This window comes from Anopheles moucheti, chromosome 3 (assembly GCF_943734755.1).
Source record: "Anopheles moucheti chromosome 3, idAnoMoucSN_F20_07, whole genome shotgun sequence".
NCBI classification, from domain to species: domain Eukaryota; kingdom Metazoa; phylum Arthropoda; class Insecta; order Diptera; family Culicidae; genus Anopheles; species Anopheles moucheti.
In genome coordinates, this window is record NC_069141.1 from 88,635,101 (window position 1) to 88,659,508 (window position 24,408).

General features: G+C 42.2%; 1 protein-coding gene across 5 annotated transcripts in view; it reads right to left on the minus strand.

Annotated features, from left to right (window-relative positions):
- LOC128301479 (prominin-like protein) overlaps positions 1–24,408 on the minus strand; it is a 37,603-nt gene that overhangs the window by 4,278 nt on the left and 8,917 nt on the right. For 2 of the 5 annotated variants that reach the window (XR_008287345.1, XM_053037983.1), the window contains exons 2-14: positions 16,990–17,008; positions 8,948–9,548; positions 8,610–8,883; positions 8,172–8,524; positions 7,958–8,082; positions 7,033–7,056; positions 5,886–6,331; positions 5,309–5,801; positions 5,104–5,247; positions 4,698–5,036; positions 4,483–4,604; positions 2,961–3,011; positions 2,282–2,410 (exon numbers count right to left, since the gene is read on the minus strand). Coding sequence is in view for 4 of the 5 variants with exons in the window: in XM_053037983.1 (XP_052893943.1) it covers positions 2,282–2,410; positions 2,961–3,011; positions 4,483–4,604; positions 4,698–5,036; positions 5,104–5,247; positions 5,309–5,801; positions 5,886–6,331; positions 7,033–7,056; positions 7,958–8,082; positions 8,172–8,524; positions 8,610–8,883; positions 8,948–9,239 (2,792 nt within the window). In the remaining variant the exon portion in view is untranslated. Of the gene's footprint in view, positions 1–865; positions 1,581–2,281; positions 2,411–2,960; positions 3,012–4,482; positions 4,605–4,697; positions 5,037–5,103; positions 5,248–5,308; positions 5,802–5,885; positions 6,332–7,032; positions 7,057–7,957; positions 8,083–8,171; positions 8,525–8,609; positions 8,884–8,947; positions 9,549–16,989; positions 17,009–24,408 lie in introns of those variants that run through there. The other 3 variants (XM_053037982.1, XM_053037984.1, XM_053037986.1) reach the window with 3 other exon arrangements.

The following is a 24,408-nucleotide window of genomic DNA, read 5'->3' on the forward strand; positions in this document are numbered from 1 at the left end:
GGAGGAAATAGATAAAAGTGTACAAAAGAAAACACACATTAAAATGAAGTACCACATAATAATATTAAAGACAGTACAAGTACCTCATGGAGGTATAGAAATAAGCGATAGGCTTTGAGGAAACCAATGAGAAACATGAGACTAATGGGAGTCTTACAAAATGTGTGATTTTGTGCATGATACTAACACGAAATAGATAAACAACAGGAGAATCCAAAGTAGCAGTGACATTAACGAACAAGTAGACGCAAAATGCAATTGTGTGTGGGGTAGACAGCAATAGCCAAACGATCAGGACAGTAACTTCATTTTGCTCAAATCACGTTCCATGCTACTTGCTGCAAATCAGGTTGAAGAAGTTGTGTATATACACGGGGAATTTGCAAAAAGCTTTAGACAAAAGAATTATTTGCAAGACACGCCGCAAAGTTCCCCAAACAAATTGTGTGTTGGAAGCGTTCTGTTTCGCCAACAGGAAGTGATACTAAGATCTAGGACACAACCATGGAACAACCAAGCAGGAACGAGAGTGATGTGTCAAAGGAAAGTACAATTAGAGGGTGAAAACAGGTGGGCTTTGAGGAACAAACGACAACAATGCAGCTACGCAACAACAGCACAACGGGATGGGTTGTAATGGTATGGCCACAACATACAAGAGCGAGTTTCATAGAGAGTTGAAGGTCAGTTAGGAAAACCTGCCACGTAGCACATTCGCTTCCTCTGTATTTTAGTAGCAGCTACCAACACTTCCGTTTGCTGGATCGATACGCGATGCAGATTATCGTAACGCGCGTTACGTTTGGATTCTCATCCTCAAACGTATTATCTCCCTGGGATCTACTGAGTTTTACACCACGGCGAGCTAGTATTTCTCGTAACCACTGTCCGTGCGTGTAGCCGATTGTTTCCCACCGCCCTCTTCGCTGGCTAATGATCGTGGCCGCCGGAAGGACATGGTACGAAAGTCCAGCGGTGAGGGAGTACGCGTTGGTACGAGCGCCATCGATCGCACCGATCCCACGCTACTGCTATTGCTTCGGCTCACATTGCCAGTACGTGGCATATGCTGGTGGTGTTGTTGGTGCAGATGCTGATGCTGCTGTAGCATTGAAGGTAGATAAGACGGTTGATGATGGTGGTTTCGTCGATCGTGCCCCGTCACTGTTAGCAGATCGGACGATCCACCAGCAGGCACGTACTGGTCATATTGTTTAAGTGCCATATGGAAGTCGTCAAAGAAGCTTTTGCTAAACAGTCGGCTAAGCATACGGTTCGGTGATCCTGTGCCTGGCGGTTGCGACGGTTGAAACGATGATGCGGCCATAGGCGAGGATGTGCGTTCGCCTGTCGGACTAGTACTTTGGTACATCGCGAAGGACGCCGTTGGGTCCTGTTCTTGGGACTCATGCGACGTTAGTAACGACATTGGCAGTGACATTGGTAAGGGGGTAGAGTGGTGACGTTGGTGCAAAGTATGGCGTTGCCGGTGGGAAGTTGTTAGTAGTACCGGCGGAGGCGATGAAGCCGCCGTATCGCTTCCGCTATGGGTTAGTATTGAAGGGATCTGTGACTCTACACTGTTCAGAAGTACAGAAATGAGATGCAGGAAGTTAGTGACGTACGGTCACTGGCACGATATCAGACGACAATTAAACAAGCTGTTTTTCGTTCGTTCAATGAAGAATTTCAATGTTGTATTGTTTTATGAGAGACACAGCGGACGAACACTATCGTTCGCTTATCAACAGCAAATGGAACGAAATGGGATTAACGATGGTTGATTAAATGCCACAGAGTAGTTAGTTCATGGTGTGCTTACGAGGAAATCAAATCCTAAAACGTGACTTTTGGATGGTATCTAGCTAGACAAAAATTCTGGACTCTACCAAAGGACCGAAAACATCTACCCTAGCACTACTACAATCCTACTAATACCATTCTGGTACAAAAAACAACACCATTGCTAGTGGGTCCTGCTATTGAACTGTTATGATGAATTGCGATGCACGCATTATGTTCACACATACTTTCACTACGTGTGAAATGTATTTGAAGCGCATCTTTTCGTTGAAAAATGCTTGGTTGTGATGGAATCGTACAATGCATGTTCATGTGTATGTGTATGTATAATTTGTTATGGCATGAAAATGCGAATCGGTGCACTTCACGAATCAGTGACTCTCGTATGTAGTTAATACTTTGGCACACTGTTGACATAAGGGTCCAAAGAGTTGCAATGTTTGTGTGTTATCCGTTATACTACCGTTTCAAAACTTACTTCGGAGCCATATCGTTGTACCTTGGGTCACGACTGTGCGATGGGCTGCCCTCTTCGTAATAGATTTCCCGACGATCACGAGATTCACGGCGGCGATCCTGCTTCTTGCGGCGTTTATTTTTTGGACCACTGAAAGCACAACAAATCCAGTAAAGGAGGTAAGAATATTGCTCCAAATACACAACATATCAGAGAGCCATCAATGTTGACATATAACAGTATGTTTTAATTATATTGATTCTTATATGTTTCATTACGCACTACAATGAGGTACGATACAATACTTTCCAAGTCGATAAATATATCATAAATATATCAGAAGAATCCTAAAAATCATCTCAAAACATCAGTTAAACATATCCAGTAACAGGCGTTTTGGCGCCGATAAACAGCAACAAAACAAGGGATAAACAATAACAAACCAATACAAACTGCAAAGAAGAATTAATATTACGGAACCAAAGACAGTCAAGAAACATAAAATGCAGGCGATTAACAAATGAAAGTGATACACAAACGTTTCGTACATAAAAGAGATCATTGGATTATTGTTGTAAGTACAATTTGAGGTCCTTAGAGATGGAAAAGGTTGGAAGAACTGAGCTTAATCATTCCTAGCACTCAATATTTCAATATTCTCTTGCAATGGAATCTGGCAGCCTCTGGGGAATGAACTTACCTCGCAAGAGGAATGTTATCACGCTCGGTGTAGGCATCATACAGATACTCACTGTAATGAGAACGGAAAATGACAAGAAGAGAAACAATACCACAAACATAAAATATCGCATCCGGATAAACCACCATCACCACACGCAAAACACTTGCAAGAACCGTAGGAGATGTTTTGTTGGAAACGTTTTTTTTTTCATTTCAATAAACTAATACCAGAGAACCAAACAGAAAAGGATAAACTATTATACACTCTGATCAAACGGTGAAAAAACCAATATATCCAATCTATGAATCAATTCTACACGAACGAGAATGAACGGGATCAACCGATAATGAAGTGTCACATGAAATGGGTATAATGTAGAACAAACTAAACAACAAATCAAACTCTTGCTCTTGCTGTAATGCAGTGCTGTGCACGATGCAGGTTTATTTGCAAAGTCAGGTGTAGCACTTTTATAGCACGCGTGCATCGTTGAGGGGGAAAAAATACCAAAGTATGGTCCAACACATTTACACGACCATCTAATGAACAACGAACACAACACACAGTTCACGAGAATTTGTTGTATATTGAAACTTTAACCAAAATATCGTTTTCCCACATTACATGGTGGAAGATTTTAGCATATTCCAAAAGAACTTCGTGAACCGCAGTTTTGATTTTGCAATATCATAGTTAATTCTAACAAAATGTAATTGCCATTATATTTCACAAATTTATCAAAGTCCCAGACTGCCAAACCTTTAATGTTATGTTTGTTTTATTGTCAAATATTTTTATTATCGAATGTAATGTTATCTTCTACACTTACCTATTCTACATTTTGTACGGTTATTTTGAAATGTACAACAATATTAGGACCAAACACACTATTTCCAAAATTGTGATCCCATATTTACAACTCGCTTGCATGATCTAACTAACGTATTAGTGCATTCGATGTACAGTGTAAAACTTAAAAGATCGCGAAAGTACACAACTAAACAAATATGTTCAATATCGAAGAAGAATCTCTTTTCATTTTAGTGCGACCACTCTATCCTTCAAATTATTATCGTTTGGATAAAACATGATTTGGTTTGGAAATCACAATCAATTCTAACTTGCCAAGTGTTTTCAATATATAAATATTATTAATTACATTGCAACATACTTCAGTCAAAATCATACTGTTAAAGCATTGTTCTTATTACTATTTTTTCCTCAAAATAAAGCAAAATTATAAGCAAAAGTGGAACTTGAGTGGAAGCCATGCATTAATAGAAATACTGTTACTTTCGGAAGCATCTTAACGAACGGCATGCGCAAATTCTAGCCCTACATCCAAGCACCTCCAAACATCCTTCATTACCACCACACGCACCTCATGCAATCATTGCTACAAAAACTACTTTTTAGTTTAAATAACACATGCTATTAACATAAAGATTACTTTTTGCAGATATATGGGCATGCAGTTGAGTAGCTACTATAGTCTGTGAATTATAAATAGAGGATGGAAGCACTAAGCTTTTGCACTTACGATTCCACCATCGGGCCAGGGTAAGGATCCGATTTTTGATATAATGTCGACAACTTCACGCCAAAAATAATTGACGGTAGGAACAGTAGCAAACACCACACTACACCAGCCCAGAATCCGTTCTGAAACAAATATAAAACATATGATATTTAGGACAATTGTCGTTACCGTCCGCCTTCAACAGCTTCGACAGCACAACATGCATGTATACTTACAAATGGATCTACGATCCTATCACACGATGCAACAATCACCGATTCGTAAACGTTGTACATCGGTCCACAAAGTCCAATATCGTTCTCTGTGGAATCGATCACGAACTTGATGTACGCATAAATTTGGTTGGTAAAACCAGTCACCAGCTCCTCGGTGATATTCTGCACGAAAGTCATGCCGTGTTTGTTGATGTAATTTTCAGCCTCTTTGATCTGCGTCAAGAATTTGTCGATGGCATCCGAGAAAGATTTTTCCCCAAACTTCAAGCTGCTGTCCAACGTAGTCGAGAGCTTAATAAGCTCATTTGTAGAAACAATCATCGGATCAACAAGATTGGTCTAAAAATGCAACAGGTTATATCAATCTATGTCCGATTTTTTTTGTTTAACCAAAAAACCCTCTTACCTGATAGGAAGACAGATGCAAAGCTTGATTTTTTAGGTTCACTTTGATGTCGTTCATATCTTTGCCGGGCGGAACGCGGTCTGCTACATCTCGTAACTTTTGGGCTATCTCATTCAGATTGTACTCGGTGATGTTGTATGTTAGCTGAAATATTATAACAAATTACTCGTAAAACCTTCCATGTCTTTGCATCACTCCAACTTACATTATCCGTGAATTTATCCACATCGAAGTCGTTTAGCTTCGACGCTTGTAATGCTTTAATGTCTTCGGTTGCCTCGGGCGTAAGAATTTGTACCGGATTTATTTTAATCTTCAGCGTAAGCGCATTCAATTCGCGTGTAATGCCGTACTGCTCCGGGAAATCACGAATCGTGTCAATGTCGACGAAGTTGTTCAACTTCAGTACCTTGTAGATCGATTCATTTTGTTGACAGGCCACAATCACCTGGCCGATGCTTATCTGTTCCATATTATCGCTGACCGGCAGCTTGGGTTTTGAGCGTTCGGCCTGTGCTCGCAAATCTGAGTACAGGCGGTTTAAATCAACAAACTGATCGATATAGCTGACAATCTGATCATTGGCCGGATCACGGAGCGAGTCACAGGCAGCACGACGCGCGAGTGTGCCTGCCAGGAATGAAGCCAAAGCAACCGCCAGGATCACAGAAAAGGTAAGGAAGATAATGGCAACGGCACTGAAGGGAGAAAATAACATTTCAAATTAGCAACTTCCACTATTTCGTACTCCCGATACTCCATTCGACTATGCGACCACTTACAAAATTAAGAATCTTCCACCAGCACCCTTATTGCAGCAATCATCTCCATAACCGTCCGGACGTTTGCCACAAATTCCACACAACAACCCAAACACTAGGCAGATCAAAATCAGCAATAGCACCGAGCTGATTCCCAGCCCGGCATAATATCTGTAGATGCTATACTGCTGTATGTACTCATCTGCCGTGTCCAGATGTTTGTATGAATTGTTATCCAGGGTATCGCCAACATTGTTTAGTCGCGAAGTGAGCATGTTCGACACGTCTTTTATTGCATTTCCCGTTGAATCCGAAGCGGCCTGCACTTTCGGAATATTTTCCAGAACCGTCTGGTTGAGCGTACTCTTGAGCTGTTCCATCTGCTTGACGCCTTTACGTATGGCACTTCCAAGGCTGCTATCCATCAGCTCCTTAACGCTCTCGATGATTTCCGATAAATCCGGCAGCTAAAGGATACAGAAAAGATCACAGCAAATTAGTTCCCATTGCACAACAATCGCACTACACGGAGCTGGAAAAGCTGCATAGTATTGAAATAAAACAAAACAACAAAAGAAAAGACTTGCACTAAAACAGAGAGTACTTACACACGTAAAAAGTGCATAATTATCTTAGAAATTAAAATCGAAGATGCAAAGATGGTATAACATGGGATTTAAGTTGATGCCAACATGTTGTATGAAATGATATTAGTCTTTTGATGCTTGTGCTTCCAATATTGTTCTCCAATCGCTGTAACGCTTACACACGCGTCAATCGTTCAATTTGATGAGGTTTGGGTTAACATATAAACATTGCAGATAATATCACACACAAACACACGCACACATACACATAAATGGAGTAAAACTGATATAGTAGTAGATCAAATAAAACAAAAGTAAAGAATATAACCATCATCGATTAACAGATACATTAATAAAACGAGAATAAAAGGAATTAGAGCATAGCATAACACGAAATAAAAATAATGTAACAAACTTATTCCAAAAATCACAATGACACAGTGTTGTACAGGGTTTCGGACGAATAGATCCAAATAAAATACATGGCAAGACCAAAATATAAAACTGTTAACAAAACGAACGTAACACAACTCGAACACAACACAACCAACACTAGCGATAAAGCCGAAAGAGTCACCTACCCTCGGGAAGTATCTGTCTTGTATCTTGTTTCGACGATGAAAGTATGTACGGTGGATTTATGTGTCCAGGATGAATAATAGTTGAGAGTTTAATTAATTGAGTTAGTTTGTGGGTGTTACATATTACGGTGTTGGAGTGGCGAAGGTGGTGGTGAGAGATGATACGTTAACAAACATCTTGTCGTAAATGAATTCGCTTACACAAGGTTTGCGAACGGATTTGTAATACACAACACACGATTAATGAATGGTGCTTATGGGTAGTATTTAATATGTTATTTATTTATGCGTATGATCTGACGATGGATGATAAGTATGAAAACAAAAACATCTATCTAAATGACGAATGAATTTGAATGTTTCAATAAGCAAACATATCAATTAAAATTTGTGAAACATATCAACGCATGAAACATTAATGGTGAATATCAATCATGATGAGAAAAAAGATCGATATGATTTAGAAAATGTAGAAAATGCAGGCTTATTCTAATTTAATTACAACCAAAAACATTTATAATCCTGTACCAACGATGTTATAATACTTTTTTAAACATTATTATTGTGAACAATGTCATAGGTATAACATAATATTGTAAATAACGTATATATTACAAGCTAAAAAGCTTGCAATGTAAGCATTACATTGTAGTATTGCTAGAAAATATTCAATTTATACTAAGATTCCAAAAGTTCATTTCATTGACGTCTCTTTATGGATCATTTGTTTCTACTGTTTGGTTAATAAATGTATCACAATCAGTGCAGCATTCGTCATTTTGTTTTTGCACCCATGATAACTTACTTTGGTATGATATCTTTACAATCATTAAGAAAAATAAAAAAATTATCTGCACGTCCACCACCATCACCAACACAAACCTCACCGCTAATGAAAGAACCTCACTATCCTTCACTAACTTACCGAGTTGTAGTCGATGCCATTCACATTTAAGCGTCCAATCTTGTAGTCCTCCATCACTTTAATACAATCCTGAGTGCCGCACTTATTAAGCGAAGTAAGCAGTTCTCTCTTCACACCACGAAGCCCTACGAGCAAACGTACAAATGTTATGAATGAAACGGTAAAACTACTCTCAGATTCGCTTTATGCCTCCACAATGACATGTAAAACTCACCATCGTTCAACTGAGATGCTGTGATCCGTAACTCGCTAGTGAGCTGTTTCATCTTTTCCAAATTTTTGCTAATTCCTGGCAAATCTTCGACAAATTGGTACAGCGTCGTTAACTTCTCAGCCTTAGATTGCTCCTCCAGCCGTTTGATTATGGTGCCGGAAGCATCGTTCAGCATCTGTTTGAGATCGTTGTTCAGTTCTTGGTAGTTCTTGTTCAGCACATGATCGATATGAGACGAGGTACTTCTCAAGTACAGCCGAGTATCGTGCACACCATGCCGAGCGGAAGTAGTAATGTTTTCCACCCCATGTTGCATATAACTGTTGGTGACAAACGCAACCACCACTCCAAAGCTATTGTTTCAATTAAAAAAAGAAAGTAAAGAATATAATCATTACTTGTATGGATGCCTACACTGTTCCGAGCAGAAACACTTACACCAATGCTGAGGTTGAACAAATCAACAGGAAGCCCAAAATTGCCCGACGGCAAGTATCGTGTTTCTTGTCGAACGGCTGGGATCGTCCACCACATCCGCCGAAGCACCGGCAGCAACACAGACACAGACCCATGATAGGCATGATCGCAATCATTATGATGCATAGTGCCGCCACAAGCAAGATCGCCCAGTATTGTTTCAGCAACGGACCCCAGTTATTGTCCGCAACGTTTGGTCCTGCAGCAATGTTGCCTTCCTGTACGGTGATGTAACCTGCAATTGGGAAAAGCCGGATGAATAACTTCGCTCAAAATTAATAACTTAAAGCCCTCCTTACCATCCGGAATGGGATATTCATCGACGAACAGATCGATGATGTGATTAGTGATTTCGTACAGCGGTGCCATACCGCGCGGATTGTACGACTTTGAGCTTTGATATTCAATCACTTCATTGTAACGGGTAAACTCAGTCGTGCGGATCTTCAGGATCGGTTCCGCATGCACTACCACTACCAAAGCACTAGGCAGGATGAGCAATAGGATGACACCAAGCATCTGTCGTCGGGAAAGGCCCGTGGAAGAGGCCATGGCCACCGGCGCCATGGTTGGAGTTCGGGATGTTGGCATTAAATGATGGCTGCTGGATGGATACCACTACACGCCGGTTGTGCAATACACCGACCCCTCACAACACGTCTGTGGTTGTCCAGCTTCCGCGGTGGATTGGCAGAGTGTGTTCACGGTTTAGGTATCGGTTCGATGGCAGACTCTTACTTTGGCCACTTTGGTTACGTTACGAGGCAGTGGATGGAAGGATACGGCGAGCCCGGCAAAAGGTTCACCGTGCGAAGGTAGCAACTTCCGGCTGTCGGTGGGAACGTTGAAGCAGATGAATGTTCTTCACACTCGCGATGATTCTCCTCAGCAGTGACGAACCTGTATAGTAATGGGGAAACACAAGCCATATTACTATCATGTTGTTTTTGGAAAATCAATACATTATACGCGTACAATGCGACCTGCCTACTGCGACCAAGTCAAAATTAAAAGTGTCTCTACTTGTAACACATTTTGCACTGAACGAGCGTCCCTCTAAAGTCCCTTCTGGAGAATGTAATCGTTATACAAACGAGTGTACGTTTTATCACGATAATTATGGTTCAAAGCGCCTTCTTCATGGTTTATAGTGTTTGAACGTACCGAACATCCTGTTTCTAAATTTTGCAGTAATGTGGTTGACGTCTTACAAACCGTGACCTTACCTTACAAGTTATTATAAAATATTGATATCCGGTTTATGGAACATAAAAATTGCCCGTTAGGTCCGTCCATAAAATGACCCCTATAGCCACCGATAAGCTAGCTGTAGCGCGTTAAGAACATATAAAACTACACAGACAGATGATGTCTTGTATCGGATGCCATGCAACCAATAGAGTGCAGGAAATATTAAGACAATTTACAACGATGATGGAAATTCTTTGCGAATAACAATCACAAATCCACTTTCAGCAATTAAACTATTGCTTAAGCAATTAAGCTGTGTGTATCGCACACAAATACTAAGAAGGATCGTACCCATTCAGACCATTTTAAATAAGATTTGGTGGGGTAGAACTGGTTATCAATCAAACGGCCGCTAAAATCTGTCCGAAACCACACACTCTTTTCGCTGGGCTCGATTCGCCCCTCATCGAGGGGTAAAGCAGAAAAAAGGTAGCCTTACACAGTTTCAATTTATTTCTCCCTTGGGTGGTGTGGTTTTGGTTTCGTACCCATTTTGCTTCTTCACGTTCTTGTTTTGTTTGTGTCCGTGACTCACTGCTCGATGGTCACGCTTTTTTTACGATAGCTGTGCATGAATACACGTTTGACGGTGCCTTTTTCAGTTCCAGTTCGGCTTCAACTGGCGGACCGCTAAAGAATTCGGCGATATTAGGGACTTCCACTGTCACCGTTGGTTCAGGTGAAAGCATCACGAAATGTTCGTTTAGGTGTTAATAGGCAAGTTCTAATGACAAACTGCTCCGTTAAAAGTGGGTTGCAAACTACGCATTGAGCCAGTTGTTCGTCCTCTTTTTCTATCATCATTTGATCGTACTGCTCAAACTCAATAATAAAGCAAAGATCATGAACAATCCTGTGAATCATCCCTTCGAGATGATAGCTTTCTCTAGAAAAAGAAAAGGCTTAGATAGAAAGATGCACCCAACGGCACTCTCGAAGGAAAGTACTTTTCTCATTTTTGCATGATTCAACATCACATTACTAATATTGTAGTTATAAAGAAAATCTCTGCTTCAACACATTAGGTCGTATGCACAACCTAAATCCAACTGTAGTTAAGGATTTCAAGCACCTACAGGAAGGTTTTCTCAACCGCGGTATGGTGGTAGCCGCGCGGATCGGCCGGGAGGTGCGTTGTTGTTGAGTCGTCGTGAATTATCAACTCCACTATTCGTCCGGTCCTTTAGATACAGACACTAAATGGAATCATTGTTCTAGCCGCGAGTGCGTTTTGTTATTTCTTGCTAGCAGCAGAACGTGTTAGCAAAGACCAAACACGACGCACATCGCAACACCTTAACCAAACAAATCGTGCCTGGTAGCATAATGTCCCAAATGGATTGATGACTTCTCGCAAAACGGATAAAACGGAGTATTTTACAGAAAAGACTATTTTACCTTTTCTTCTCAAGAACCATTATAAAGTGGACGTAATCCTTCGTTTAACCTGCTGCTGTGGTCCCTTGAAGCTACGGAGAACAAATTAACCAAACCACCAAAGTCATAACAAGCTTCATCCGATCGACCACGGAAGAAGTGTGATAGAAGCGATCATTCTTCCCATGAGTCGTACCCTCCTCATCCGTTTCACCGTTGATGTTGTCCCATTTTTAAGCGATATTTTATCACACATATGAGCAGCACGTTGTTCATTCTTCTCGCCTGACTTCGAATGCGTCTTTTCAACGTAAAACCCCCAACAAACTTTTTACTTCACCATTCTTAACTCTCCTCTGTTCCACCGCCGGGCAAAGATCTCCTGCAGCGTTAATCAACCCCTGCGATCGCTGTAAAAGTGTTCTGTTGCATCATGTGGCCGCTTGTGCTGCAAACGAACAACGTGAAGTAATGGAGCACCACACTCTCCCAGACCGGGAGAACGAGAGACAAAAATAATAATTTAAACATCCAATAAACCTAACCACATCCCGGTTCGCATCCCATGACAGCTGCGGTCTATCTTCCTAGTTCGGGCGGTTGGGAAGCAAATGGTTTCATCTGCAGTGCATTCTTAAGCAATTGCTTTACTGCGCGGCCGGCGAATGATGCAACAAGAAAATTGCGATGATTAAGAATATGCTAATGGGAGTGGAAGGAAACAAAAACACTGAATCATAAACATTCATCGGTGTGAAAGACGCTCTCAGTTCTTTGCTGTATTCCGTCACTTACTGATGGTCCATTCAACAATTCAGATAGTGTTACAATAAACAGATTTTACATTACAGAGCTACAAAGCAAATTTCCCATGAATCATGGCTCTTCACATAAAACGCGCTGCAGCTCATAATTGGTCACGTTGGAAAATTAAACAGCTTCATTTATAACATTTATTATCGCTCTATGTCGAGTGTTGTCTTCATTTCGTTATCATGCGACCGTTTGCCTTCATTTACGATGATAAGGTAGGCGACTCATCGCTTGTTTCTAAATACATGAAGTGTTCTGTAAACACACAGGGAATTAAAGAACAAAAGGCAATACATTTAAAATTAAAACGTCGTATCCAAAATCATGAGTCAATAGATCTGCTAAACGAACCTTATAAATAAAGTAACGAAATATTAACCATTTCCTATCGAAATTGGTTGAAACCGTAACCGTGTAAATAAATGGTAACTATTACACGGTACATGTCGCTTTTGAGTGGCTTAATTACATCAAATTCCTATCCTCTATCGAAGCTAAACACGGCAGTTGGAGTTTACCTCCATTAATGGGTATTAGTGAAGGAAACTGTTTCGCGTGTCAGCAATTAAAGAAGACGGTAAACATCGTGCAATCTTATATCAGTGATCGAGTTTTAACACTTCATTGTACCCGATACATTAAAAGATGAAAGATCATTTACTACTAGGAGCGGTTCAACTAAACAATTCACAGTCCTACAAAGTAATTAACCAAATCGTCGAGTTTTCTCACCACACCCTACAAAATGTGGGTTAACCAATGGGTGTGTGTGTTTTTTAAAATGTTTCCCTTCGTTCACTGTCTTTGTCTTGCCGTTTTCCTGCAGTAAAGCCTCATCCTAGTGGCCTTGAGGCAATGCGGCGGAAAGGGAAATTAAATCAATAATTTTATTACCTTTCACCGACAACGGATCAACACAAAACAACATCGTCATCATCATCGAGGGTTGACTTTACGGTCCTCCCCGTTGCACTTGGTCTGCGTTTGCCTGCGTGCTCGGGTGCTTATGATCGGGAGTTCCTCCAGTACATCAGACCCATGGCCAGAGACAGTCGCTTTCTTGATTGATAGAATGCTTCCTGTTGGGGTTCCGTTCACTGCTATGACTTTTATGCACTCGAGCTGTTCCAGAGTGGTATAAACAGTTCAACCAAAAAGTGATAAGACAGATCAAAGCCAGCACACGATTGGAGTATGACTTTCAGTGCATGGAAGTTTATATTGCAAAAGGTCGCTTTCGTGGTGATTGTGATGATCGCAATAAACTGGTTCTAACAATAAAGAACAGCTAGGGCGACAAGTGTAGCATGAGATAGGCAGTTCTATTGTACCACAATATAATATACAAGAATTGATACAATATGTATAAATTCTATATAGAGAATATATAATGATAATGCTTCATCTACATACTTCATATTGCTCTTTTTTGTTATTTAAATTGCCAAATGGTTAATATTTGCTACAAACACTCAAATATTCAGCCACAGTCTATTTGTGGACCGATCCAAAACCTTTTCCTACGGCGCCATTCACAAACCCATGCTTTTTTGCTTCCTTGGCTTCGAACGAATTTCACCAGTAAAAGACGCGTTAGCGGTTAGTGCCAGCACATTTGGCTCATCGAACAAACGGTTCGACTGTTCGCCTAAAGCTCAACTTTTCTGTGGCACCACAATGCCACTAGGGTTGTTTATTTCTTCCCTCTTTTTTTTTTGTTGGGTTCCCCACTGTATCCACCACCTTACAAGGCGCTTGCAAACAAACAACGAGCAGCTCTCGAGAAAGTGCCAACCACAACGACAGGAACGACCCGACCCGTTGGTGACGTTTCCAGTGACGTTCTCTTTTTCCAAAGTGGGTCATTTTGGGCAGCGGATAAGAAAAAAAAACATGGAAGTCGCAGGAAGCTAACAGCATAACTAACCACCTTTCGCGCTGTAGTTTCTATTTCTTCCGCGAGTTTGGCTCCATCTTTCTAAACCGCCATCATTTATGGCTAATATATGCGGCCATTCTTTACCAAACGCAAAACCCTAAGTACATTTATATGAGGATAATCGATACACAATAGTTCAGCTTTGGATTAACTCGCCTTGTTGTGGAATATATTATGAGCTTTAGCTCGGATTAAAGTTTGAAGAGAAAGTGTACTAAAATTATTGCGCAATATAACGTATTAAAAAGGCCAAAAATTAGAATAACTAGTCGTTGTTCGCCAAAGCTGCTATAAGCAACATCAAACATAAAAAAAAACCTAGCTGAAATTCGTTTAACCGACAATTTATCGCACCTTTTTATTCTCCATCTTGCTCAAGTGAGAAAAACATCCTTCAATCACGCTATGTCTCGGAGGTGATGTAAAAAAGAACCAAGGGAAAGCTAAAACATTAATTAAAGCATGTTTTCACCCTTTATCCTATTCATTGGAGCATACATCAAATTAATCGCAGAGAAAAACGTATGCTACGCTACACCCACCAGGCACTGGTTTTAGATTATCAATATTCATCAACAATATGTCCATTGACGCACTCACACACACTCCGCCCTTTCGCACGCACATCAATCAGAAGCACCTTTTCGATCGATGCTCAAAGAATCCACATCATTTATTGATCCTAGCTCTAGGATTCAATTTCCTGCCGTACGCCACGTTTCCACGTCCTGGAAACAATATGGATGTCTAAAAATATGCTCCAAATGTGCCATTCTCTCGAATGAGATGTGTGTTTCTGGGGGGGGGGGGGTTGTCTTTTCACATACACAGAAGAGAACTACTAAAACAACAAACGTCGATAAAGATGAATATCTCTGCACCACTAACTGTCAGCACTTTGCACAAGTGGGAAAAATTCACTGCTACTGTGGACAGCAGCAGAAGAGGAAGCAACCGGACCCATGTCCACGTCGCATCCGTTCATCAATCATTCAGAGCATGCTCTCGGGACCCCTAACGTGACAGAGAACCATCATTACTATCGCGGCCCTCAGAGCCCTCCACCCGCCCAATTCCCCGTTCCGTTTTTTCTTCCCTCGTCGTTCAATATTGATGACGATGGCTCTTGACCGATCGCCTTCTGGCGCAGGAACCAATACGCCGAGCCGGGGAATATAGGAAGCCACACACTAACGAAACCTCCGGCTTACCACCTCCATCGGTTCGTCTAAAATCGTGACTTTCCAGCGGTTTACATTAAGTCTTACCCACAACGCAGTGTCGGCTTTAGAGGGCATGGAGGTTCTTTTATTTTTTTCCTCCCCAAATTGCTTAGAAAGTGAGTCTCCCCATCATCCGGTGGAATAATCGTATAGAGAAGGGATAGAAAATAATTGGAAAAAGTCGCTCAACGTTGGAAGTCGCTATCGACAACACCCCGTCATCGAACACTCAAATCGCACCGTACTAAAACGTCCGCATCCACATGTGGCGGCGCTGCCTTTCATTAACGATAGAGAGACCCTAGCCGGGCACTCCTATCATCCGATCTATTCTCGTACCGATCGGGACAGTGGTCAAACGTGGAACGTGTGGAAGATACATCGGACACCTGTTTACATGTGCGCGCACCGCCGTCAAGTCCACCCAACTTAACCACCACCAACCAGCGCCCGGTTATCTGGCTGAAATATGCCCACAATCAGCATACATGTCTTTTCCAGCGTTCAACCAGTTCTGCCGTTTTACGCAAGGGAGCGCAAAAAAGAAAAAGCAACATAACTACCAAATGCCTGCAACTTCGCGCGATAAGCTACCGCACATGCAGCCAACCGGCAATTCGTGACGATATGGTTCTGGCTTTCCTTATGGTCGATATGGAAACGAGTGTTGTTGAACCGACGATGGCTCATCGTGCGACTGTCACACTCAACGACACGTCCGTCAAACGACGTACTAATGCTGATTATTTTTTGTTGTCTATGCTAATCACGGTAATGGAAGGGAGCAGGATTTGGCGTGTATTGTCTGTCGCCGAGGAAGCAGTTATGATTAACACATTCAAAACCGACATTCAACAAGCACAATCCACACATATCATGGGCAAAAGATATATCAGGAATCACTGCGTATCGCTCCACATTATTCATTTTGTAACAAAGTTATCTTTAGCTCAAAAGGCGTAACGAACGCTTAGCATTATCTCTGCGCATATAATGACAACAATTAATTTTATGATTATCACATTATATTATCGCGACATACTCTACATACTAGGCCACAGATGCACCGGCGATGTCCTAAATCTAATGTGGTCAAGAATCAAGACTGACTATGCAGTAACATGTGTTACTATATTTTATGGCAAACATACGACCTAGTAGGTTGTCAGCAAAAACAACCCAGAAAGCTTATGTATTCTCTGTTTCCAAAATGTCCTCACAGAACCTGACGAAAACACCCAACAAAAACTGCTACAGATAAGCTTTAAACTGAAATGCTTCCCATGCCTATCAGCAGTGTGCCAGGTGTGTGACCCAGTGACCTGTCGGATACCACTCTTCCTCCCTAGCTCCGTTAAGCTTGGGAGGGAAGTCGCTTGAAAGGTTTCACCCAAAAACCCCGAAGAACCTGAAGTGAAGTTGCAGCTTAGCACCAATAGTTGATCTCATCCAACCAAAACTCCGCAGGGCATTCGTGGCTTGACGTTTTCGCGGCTGCAAATACAAATGCAAACCACGACCAGTTTTGAAATGCCGTGCTAGAGGCGATGACGACATCTTCACCGCCCGCTGCTTATGTGCGATGGGAAATGCGCGAATGTACGAATCAGCGAGAGCTTATTTGTGAAGTAATCGAACTTGTTTGTGACGTTGCCAGTTGGAATTTACCGTGATGCATGCGCGGAAAGTGTGAATCGTCACGAAATTCCGTCGTCTCTGCCTTCGCTCTTATACACACCTTGGAATAAGTGCAACACCTGGCGGGAAGAAAGAGAGAAATAAAACTATCGTTAATTCAGTGCTACAAATGATTCAGTCTATAAAGATTTGAACTAACCCAAGGGATTTTGTTCGAAAACGTATTTAAAAAAAACCCAAAACTTGTTGTTTTCGCTTCAATCAACGAAAATAAATCAAGCAAACAAACAGGTTTCGCGAGTTTCACATTTCTCATGAATCGTTCAAAATGTCATTTTGCTGCAGCTACCCTTTTTGTAACCACATGTAACTACACCATTGTCAAAACAAAGTAATTCATTCAGTTCGAAGCCAATTCTGCCATTTCAACATTTTTTTTCTACCCGATGGTTGTGATTTGTCATCACGTATTTGGCGGCACGACACCGAGAAATTCACACGATCGAAAACGCGTCCGCACATTCGTCGACAGGGTGGTAGCGACTTTCCACCGATTTTGTCGGCGTTAATGACCACTGAAGAAGGGATAAACCAACCCTATGGTGGGTTCCACCCAAGCGGTATGGGATTTGTTTCCACTTTTTGTGTTGTCGTGTATTTTAGGTCAGCACACAATCGACGGCGCAAGACAATTCACTTTGCCTGCAATTTAGTTCCACTTTCTCAACTGGCCCGAGTGCTAAGCTTCCCACGAACGGGCGGTGGTGCCGTGCAGCCGATACTACCTTTGATGTTCCCTTGACCATTTCACTTTCTTGCTAACGACCAGCAAATGTATTTGGAAGCACATCAGTCAAACATTTCTACGACTTTGAGTGTTTCGATGCCTCCATTTAAAAGCCTCTTTATTACGCAGCCTCCATCTTATCTGCGCATTCTTGCTATCTCCAGTAGCATTTCCTAGAAACTGATCGACGTTCCGATTGAACGCCATGTCCGATAGGAAACACATTTCCCCGATGTTGAGGCAGAAAATATGGGCTACATATTTGCATTCGCATAATTTCCCTCGTGCCACGCCATTTTCGTTGTAAATTTAATCAACCACATATTCCCGCCGGCCAACAACACGGTCGGCTCGATATGGTAATCAAACACTCGTGTCGAGTGGGACGATGTGTCAGTGGAACTGTTAGAGCGAAAAAGAATCTTTCCGCCCTTCGGCCATGCGACCGTGTGCAGTGGAGGAGGGAAAAAGACATGGTGAAGCTATTTGTTGAACTACGCGCAACGACGCATCTTTAACACGCTCCGCTAGACGGGGGAATGAAATGATTGCTTCATTGATTACTCTCCGCTGGCATCTTGTCTGCCACCCGTGTTGTTCCCCACGCCGGTGCTGGCATTTTTATTGGCTCTTCTGTACCCTCCTCTGCAATCAGATAGTGCGCGCAGGAACGCCGTGTTGTAGGTGATGATCAGATTAGACAGCTGCTAGTAGCCGTATGCTGATTTCGATGGTCTAATTCGTGCAAGATAGAAATGTCCCGTAGGTACACTGCTTTACTGTTGGGTGGAAAATAGTGGAGCTTGTTTGACCTCCCATCGTGACTTCCCCAAAAGGTGACACATATCCACTGTCCGTGTCGCGAGCGAATGAGAGGCAAACATCGCTTCACCATCATGGTTTTGCCTTTTTTACGCTGCCATCTACCCTTGCTAGATACAGGAAATTGCTGATAAACGCATCATCATCGCAATTTACGCACGATGGACGGAGGATTCACGCGATTCGACACCGAAACCCTGCGCTTGCAGCATAGTGCCTCCGCTCACCATCCAGCTTTGGTCCAATGCGCAAATGCGATCCGATTTTCAGCTTTATTACACGAGAAAATTAAACCTCGGAGCGAACCTCCTGCGGAGCCGCGAAACACCGCCGGAAAAAAGCAAATCTTTGGCAATAGTGTTGCTGGCTGATGGGAGCCAATTTCGTTCCGTAACACCTCCGAAGATGATTAGTGGGTACGGGTTGGCCTGTGCGTGTGGAGACCAGCTTCACGGGCATCGTCCCGGAACAAATCTTAAAGCAAATATTGAGCTCACTCGGTACACATTACTGATAAGAATGTCCGACCGGGGAACGGTTATTCATACAGCAAACTCACAACGATGTGTTGATCTTACTACACAAGTTGATACAAGACCATACAATAATCAACAGACCTCCGAGTAGTATCGGTGGTCAAATAATTTGAAGAAATATACAATACTCAATTTACTGTAGGTACATAAGTCACTATGTAATTGATAGAAATTTCTTAGAATAACAATCGCAATACAATCTAAAGATAAAGCCCGAATACACAATCCTGTAATACGAGTAAGATAATGTAGAGGTGTACCGATAGCAAATGAATCATTCTTGTCTTAATCCGGGTCTATATCAGGAAAAATATGGTAAAGATGACTAATTCACAAAAACTTAAGTATATTCGATATTAACTTAAAGATCACTATAGCAGTAGTAGTTACTAGTAATAGAAACAGCTCGTTGAAAACATCTGGGTACTTGTATACTTGATGAAAAAAATGGAACAGGATATGATTAATAGAAAGATTTTATCAGATATTAATCATTTTTACACAGCAATATTCTACCCAATCAATGATAGGATAAGCTCGTCTTTGTTTGATAAGCCCTACTCAAGAATTCACACCTAAAGCCTCGATGAATCGATCAGATTGACAGCGATAAGAGCGTCTCACACTTTTATCACTTAACGGTCTGTTTGCTAATCGGTTGCCATCGACGACCTTCACGCTCGTCGCAAGGTAAATGCTTCGGAGAAGGAACATGTTTGATGAAATGCTTTTTGACAGCTCCTGTAAATCGATACCATCGAGTGTGTGTGTGTATCACATAAGCTCACCTTGATGCTATGTGCAAAAGAGGGCTTAAAATGATGGATGTAAATATTGGAAGATTAGCAACAGCGACACGAAAGTAAATGTCTTTCCATTGGAAGTTTCTCCTGCTTCCGAATATTCCTGCTCGAGCTGGAGCTAATCGATATGTTATGAAAAAAAAAGCAATTAATCTCCCGAATGTCCTACCTCAACATCCAATGTTGCTACTATTTACACAACAGCTACCGCAATTGACAAGCTCCTAAAGATGAAAACAATTCAATATAATACACGTTTCAAATTAAACACCATTTAAATGCTTCAATGCGCACCGACACCCGCGCGCTACAGTAACGCACCCCCGAATACATTACGCAGGGGGTGCCATTAAAAGTGAACGATTTGTTTATATCAACTACTGGCCACGGGTTTTACCAGCCGGCGGAACAGAGCGTAGGGCATATGGTCGAAGCATATCTTTCGCTTTAAACAACCCGAATTCAATTCCATTATCTTTATCCCCGTTCAGCGTCCAATGGCGTACAGCATCAAAACCAGGCAGAGGCGCTTGAACATTATCTACCACAACACTTTGCCAGGGTGTGCAATATGCGGCTAGGGTCTATATCACGTAAACACACTCAAACATGTTCGGTCGGTAAACATTCGGTTTTACCCGCCGAGACGGTCCCAAACATGTGGTAAAGGTTGAGATCCTACTCTGGAAGGTCGGCTGTAAACTCTACACGTGCATGGCCGGGGAAAGGTACCTTTACGTATGCTCATGTTCGAGGCCGCAAAAGTGTGCGTGAGATCTTACCCGGTTTTATGAGCAGCTCTTATGATCATGCTGTTCTCAGATTTCAACCTCCTATGCGGCACTTGGGGTTTAACAATCACTTTTGCCGATCATCTCTAAAGGATTACCGACAGCCAAAATTGTCCGTTGGCATTTTTTCGGGTCCTTGTTTTGAGCTTTGTCCGCCTACCACTCAGCACAAAATTTATGCTCGTCGTACCCCGGGGGTAGGTTGTTAATTACACTGCAGAGCACAACAAAGATTAGGGACACACACACGCACGTTCGCTTACAGAAGAAAAAAAGGTACACCCAGCAATATGCAAATGAAAGATTCTGTGACCCGTACCCGAAAACGTGAGCAAATTTGCTGAATTAGAAATGGAAATCAAGTGCTGCATTAACAAATAATGGAAGAAACTATTAGTCCGCTAGCGCCACAATCACCGATGTTGACCATTCTGGAATACCTCTTCTTGTCCCGTTTGTTATGCTACAAGCACAGATCAATCGACTAAGCTTGCAATCCACCACCAACAAATCAACAGCTCGTTCGGGCACTAATTTCGTCAAATTTATGTTTCATCAACACGACATGCAAATAACGTCCAAGGATGGCCGGCGAATAAGCGTAACCCAGCAATTTAATGCAACCGCGCACCGGCAATTTGTTGCTGCTAATGATCATTGACGGCATGCCTTCGACGGAAAACCACCCTTAGAGAAGCTTCGTCATTGAAGGAAACAACAGATTTGAGGGTAAAACAGCAATTAACTGGAGAAGATCGGATGGGCAAGCATACCAAAAACGCAAACCCCCAAAGGTAAGAAGGCTTAGCCTCAGTTTGGCCCAAGGTCAACTGGTACGCGGTGTTCAGTACAATTTCCGTTGGCGAACTAAAGCTCCTTCCAACGCTAGGTGTATTCGCCGTAAACTGACTTTCAGTTTTGGTTTTGCTCCCCAACGCTACAACCTTTGTTGCCTTTTGCCGTGCTATTCGCAACCAGCGTTACTCTTTAGAGCAACGCCTACCAACTGGATGCCAGGGTAGAAGTGAACTACGGTAGTTTCCTCGGTTCGGTACTAAATAGCAACGACCCACTCACAGACTCAGCCATGTTGAGGGACGGAATTGCACCATACGATCCATTACCATAGCATGACTCAATCGGACGATCAAGAAACAAACGGCTATCAAAATGTGTGAATATAAAAGTTCGCTGTGGTAGTATCGTATCGCACAAGAGACACACATTTATGCTCTTAAAAACTCCACAAAGGGAGTTGGAATTCCCAAGCAAAAAGACAAAGCCAACGTTGCACGACTTATTTGAGGTTTTGTTCTTTCAAATATTGAGCACTAAATGGTGCACCTAAGAGACACCACCATCAGTTTATTCATTTTGTCGCTCAAATATCATCAACTATCACTATCTATTATTTCAACGACCTCTCTACAAATGTAACTTCACTCTAGCCTACTGACTCACATTGAACGTGAATGCCATTCCATTCCATTACAATTCAATAAAACCTGTTATGTCAGTCGATTATGTTAGCAAAGGAAATGGGCCTATTAATAGACACCCTAAATACAATACAACGAAAGAAAGCTACAAACAGTGCAATCTTCACCTCCGTCAGATACTTCCCATGCAGCTTTACAGCATAGCAAACACCGTACGCTTTTATGCCATTTTAATTTTGCCAATTTTCAATTACATCACGCTTCGACCGGGTTTGATTTCAGCAGCAACAAAATACCATCAGCTCGTTCGTCCCAACAAAATGCCCACCGGAATCTTATAATTTGCCGAGCTCCGTAGCAGCACTACGCTTTTCCTGCACTCCGAGCGCTCTTCGGTGCATATTTTCCTCTTTCTTTTTTTTTGTTTATTTTCTATGCCAGCTCGCTTCCTTTTCCTCGCTTTCCGTGTGCGCTATAATTGAGCTTAGCATTCAATTACATCCAACGAAGCATAACACACACCCATTCGCCCACCCTACTCTGTGTCACTAACAACTTTGCATACAGAGCGCTCGGATATAAATCAAACCGGCCCCGTGTGCTTTACCAATTTTCCATCCACTATCTCCACGATCACTCACTTGTGTGCAATACCTTATCAACGCCCTGGAGTCAGTTCGCATGACGAGCGAATTTTCCACGCCGTGCAAAATTTCCCGAACCGTGCCGGGGGGGGGGGGGGGGGCGTCCGGTGCACCTTGCCGGCGTCTGCCACCCCACTGTGCATGGGTTTCGCTAATATTATTTGCGTTCGTTATGCTCACTTTGGCACACAAAAGACTCTCCTCCAAAACATCGTCGTGCCTCGGCGCGAAGTAACACAACGGCAAGACCAAGCACCGGAAACGAGTGAATTTATAATTAAACTTAAATGCAACGCTTGCCATCGGACAAAGGCGGCTGGCCTAAACCGGGATGGGAGAGAGATGCAGTGAGGATGTTTGTGTACCGAGATGATCGCTGCCATTTTCGCACTTGCACTTTCAGACGCTACCCACGAATCAAGTGAGTGCTTCATCAACAATCCAGCGGGTGTAATAGTAGCGCAACAGCAGAAGCAGCCCCCGTCGGACGTGAAGATATTTGATTTTTCAACCCCAAAAAGTTGCAGTCGAAGAAGTTATAAAGTGAAATTATGGCGAGAGACAAGACATGCCCTGAATTTGCACAGTTTATGAACGACCTTCAACGGGAATGGGGTAAATATTTTCACATGCAATTAGCAGGAACAAGGTAGAATGTTAAACCTAGCGATTTGAAGGAAAAAGAAAGCAATTGTATGCTTCTGCATAGGTCAGCTATTTAATTTTGAAATTATATTCTTTATTTTGTTCATTAGTTAACTTAGCTAATAACTCGTAACAACACACAAATTGTATCGCCAAACATTCCTAGAGACATTCTTCAATTCGTTCGCTCACTTTAAAATGAGAGTATAACAAACCCCGACTGGGGAAGATCATTCTTCTAACATCGGCTCAACAACACCAAAGATTTCATTCATAAAATTAACACCTCAAAACACCACTTCCACGTTATTGTGCCCATAGTCGTTTACGTATGACTCCTTAAAATCTCATCAAGACAACTTTGATACAAAGATGAATACAAAACACAGTCACCGCTATAGTTTCTTTAATAACTATGATATAACCATAATCATAGTAAAAATGAAGTAATGCACGGTCATCAGACTGCCCCATGAACCAGCTGGTGGAATTTTATTAAAGCACCAACACAGTGCTAACCACAACCAGACTAGATCGTCCGTGTCGTCTGCGCTGCTACTACCCCCTCATTCGAACAACTTAATGTCAATTGATGTCGATTCCGTTATGCTACGCTTCGACAAACACAAGCAACACAAGACACGAAACCGTATCGAGATTCTAACAGCGAAACCATTGCTGGGCATTATTCTGTCCAGTGGCAACGGCTGAACCACGGCTACGAGAGCAGCAAATGGATAAAATGTATCCATCAACGTTTACCGCCAATACTATTAAAATGGTTTTGTCTAGGGAAGCGCACACCACTACGAGATGCACATTTCACTGCTCAAATGCACTTTCGGGTGGGTAATGATCCACAGCAATTGAATTCTGTTGACCTTCTTTTCAGCTGCTGCCGTACTCTGGTCTCTTCGCTTCCACACGAATGGGGGAGGGTTGAAACCAATATAACTGACCAATATAACGCAGCACGACACGAAGCGAAATAAATTTACTGCTTGACCATCAACCCCCCAATGGCGTTCTTGCTGCTCCACTGCCGCAGTACC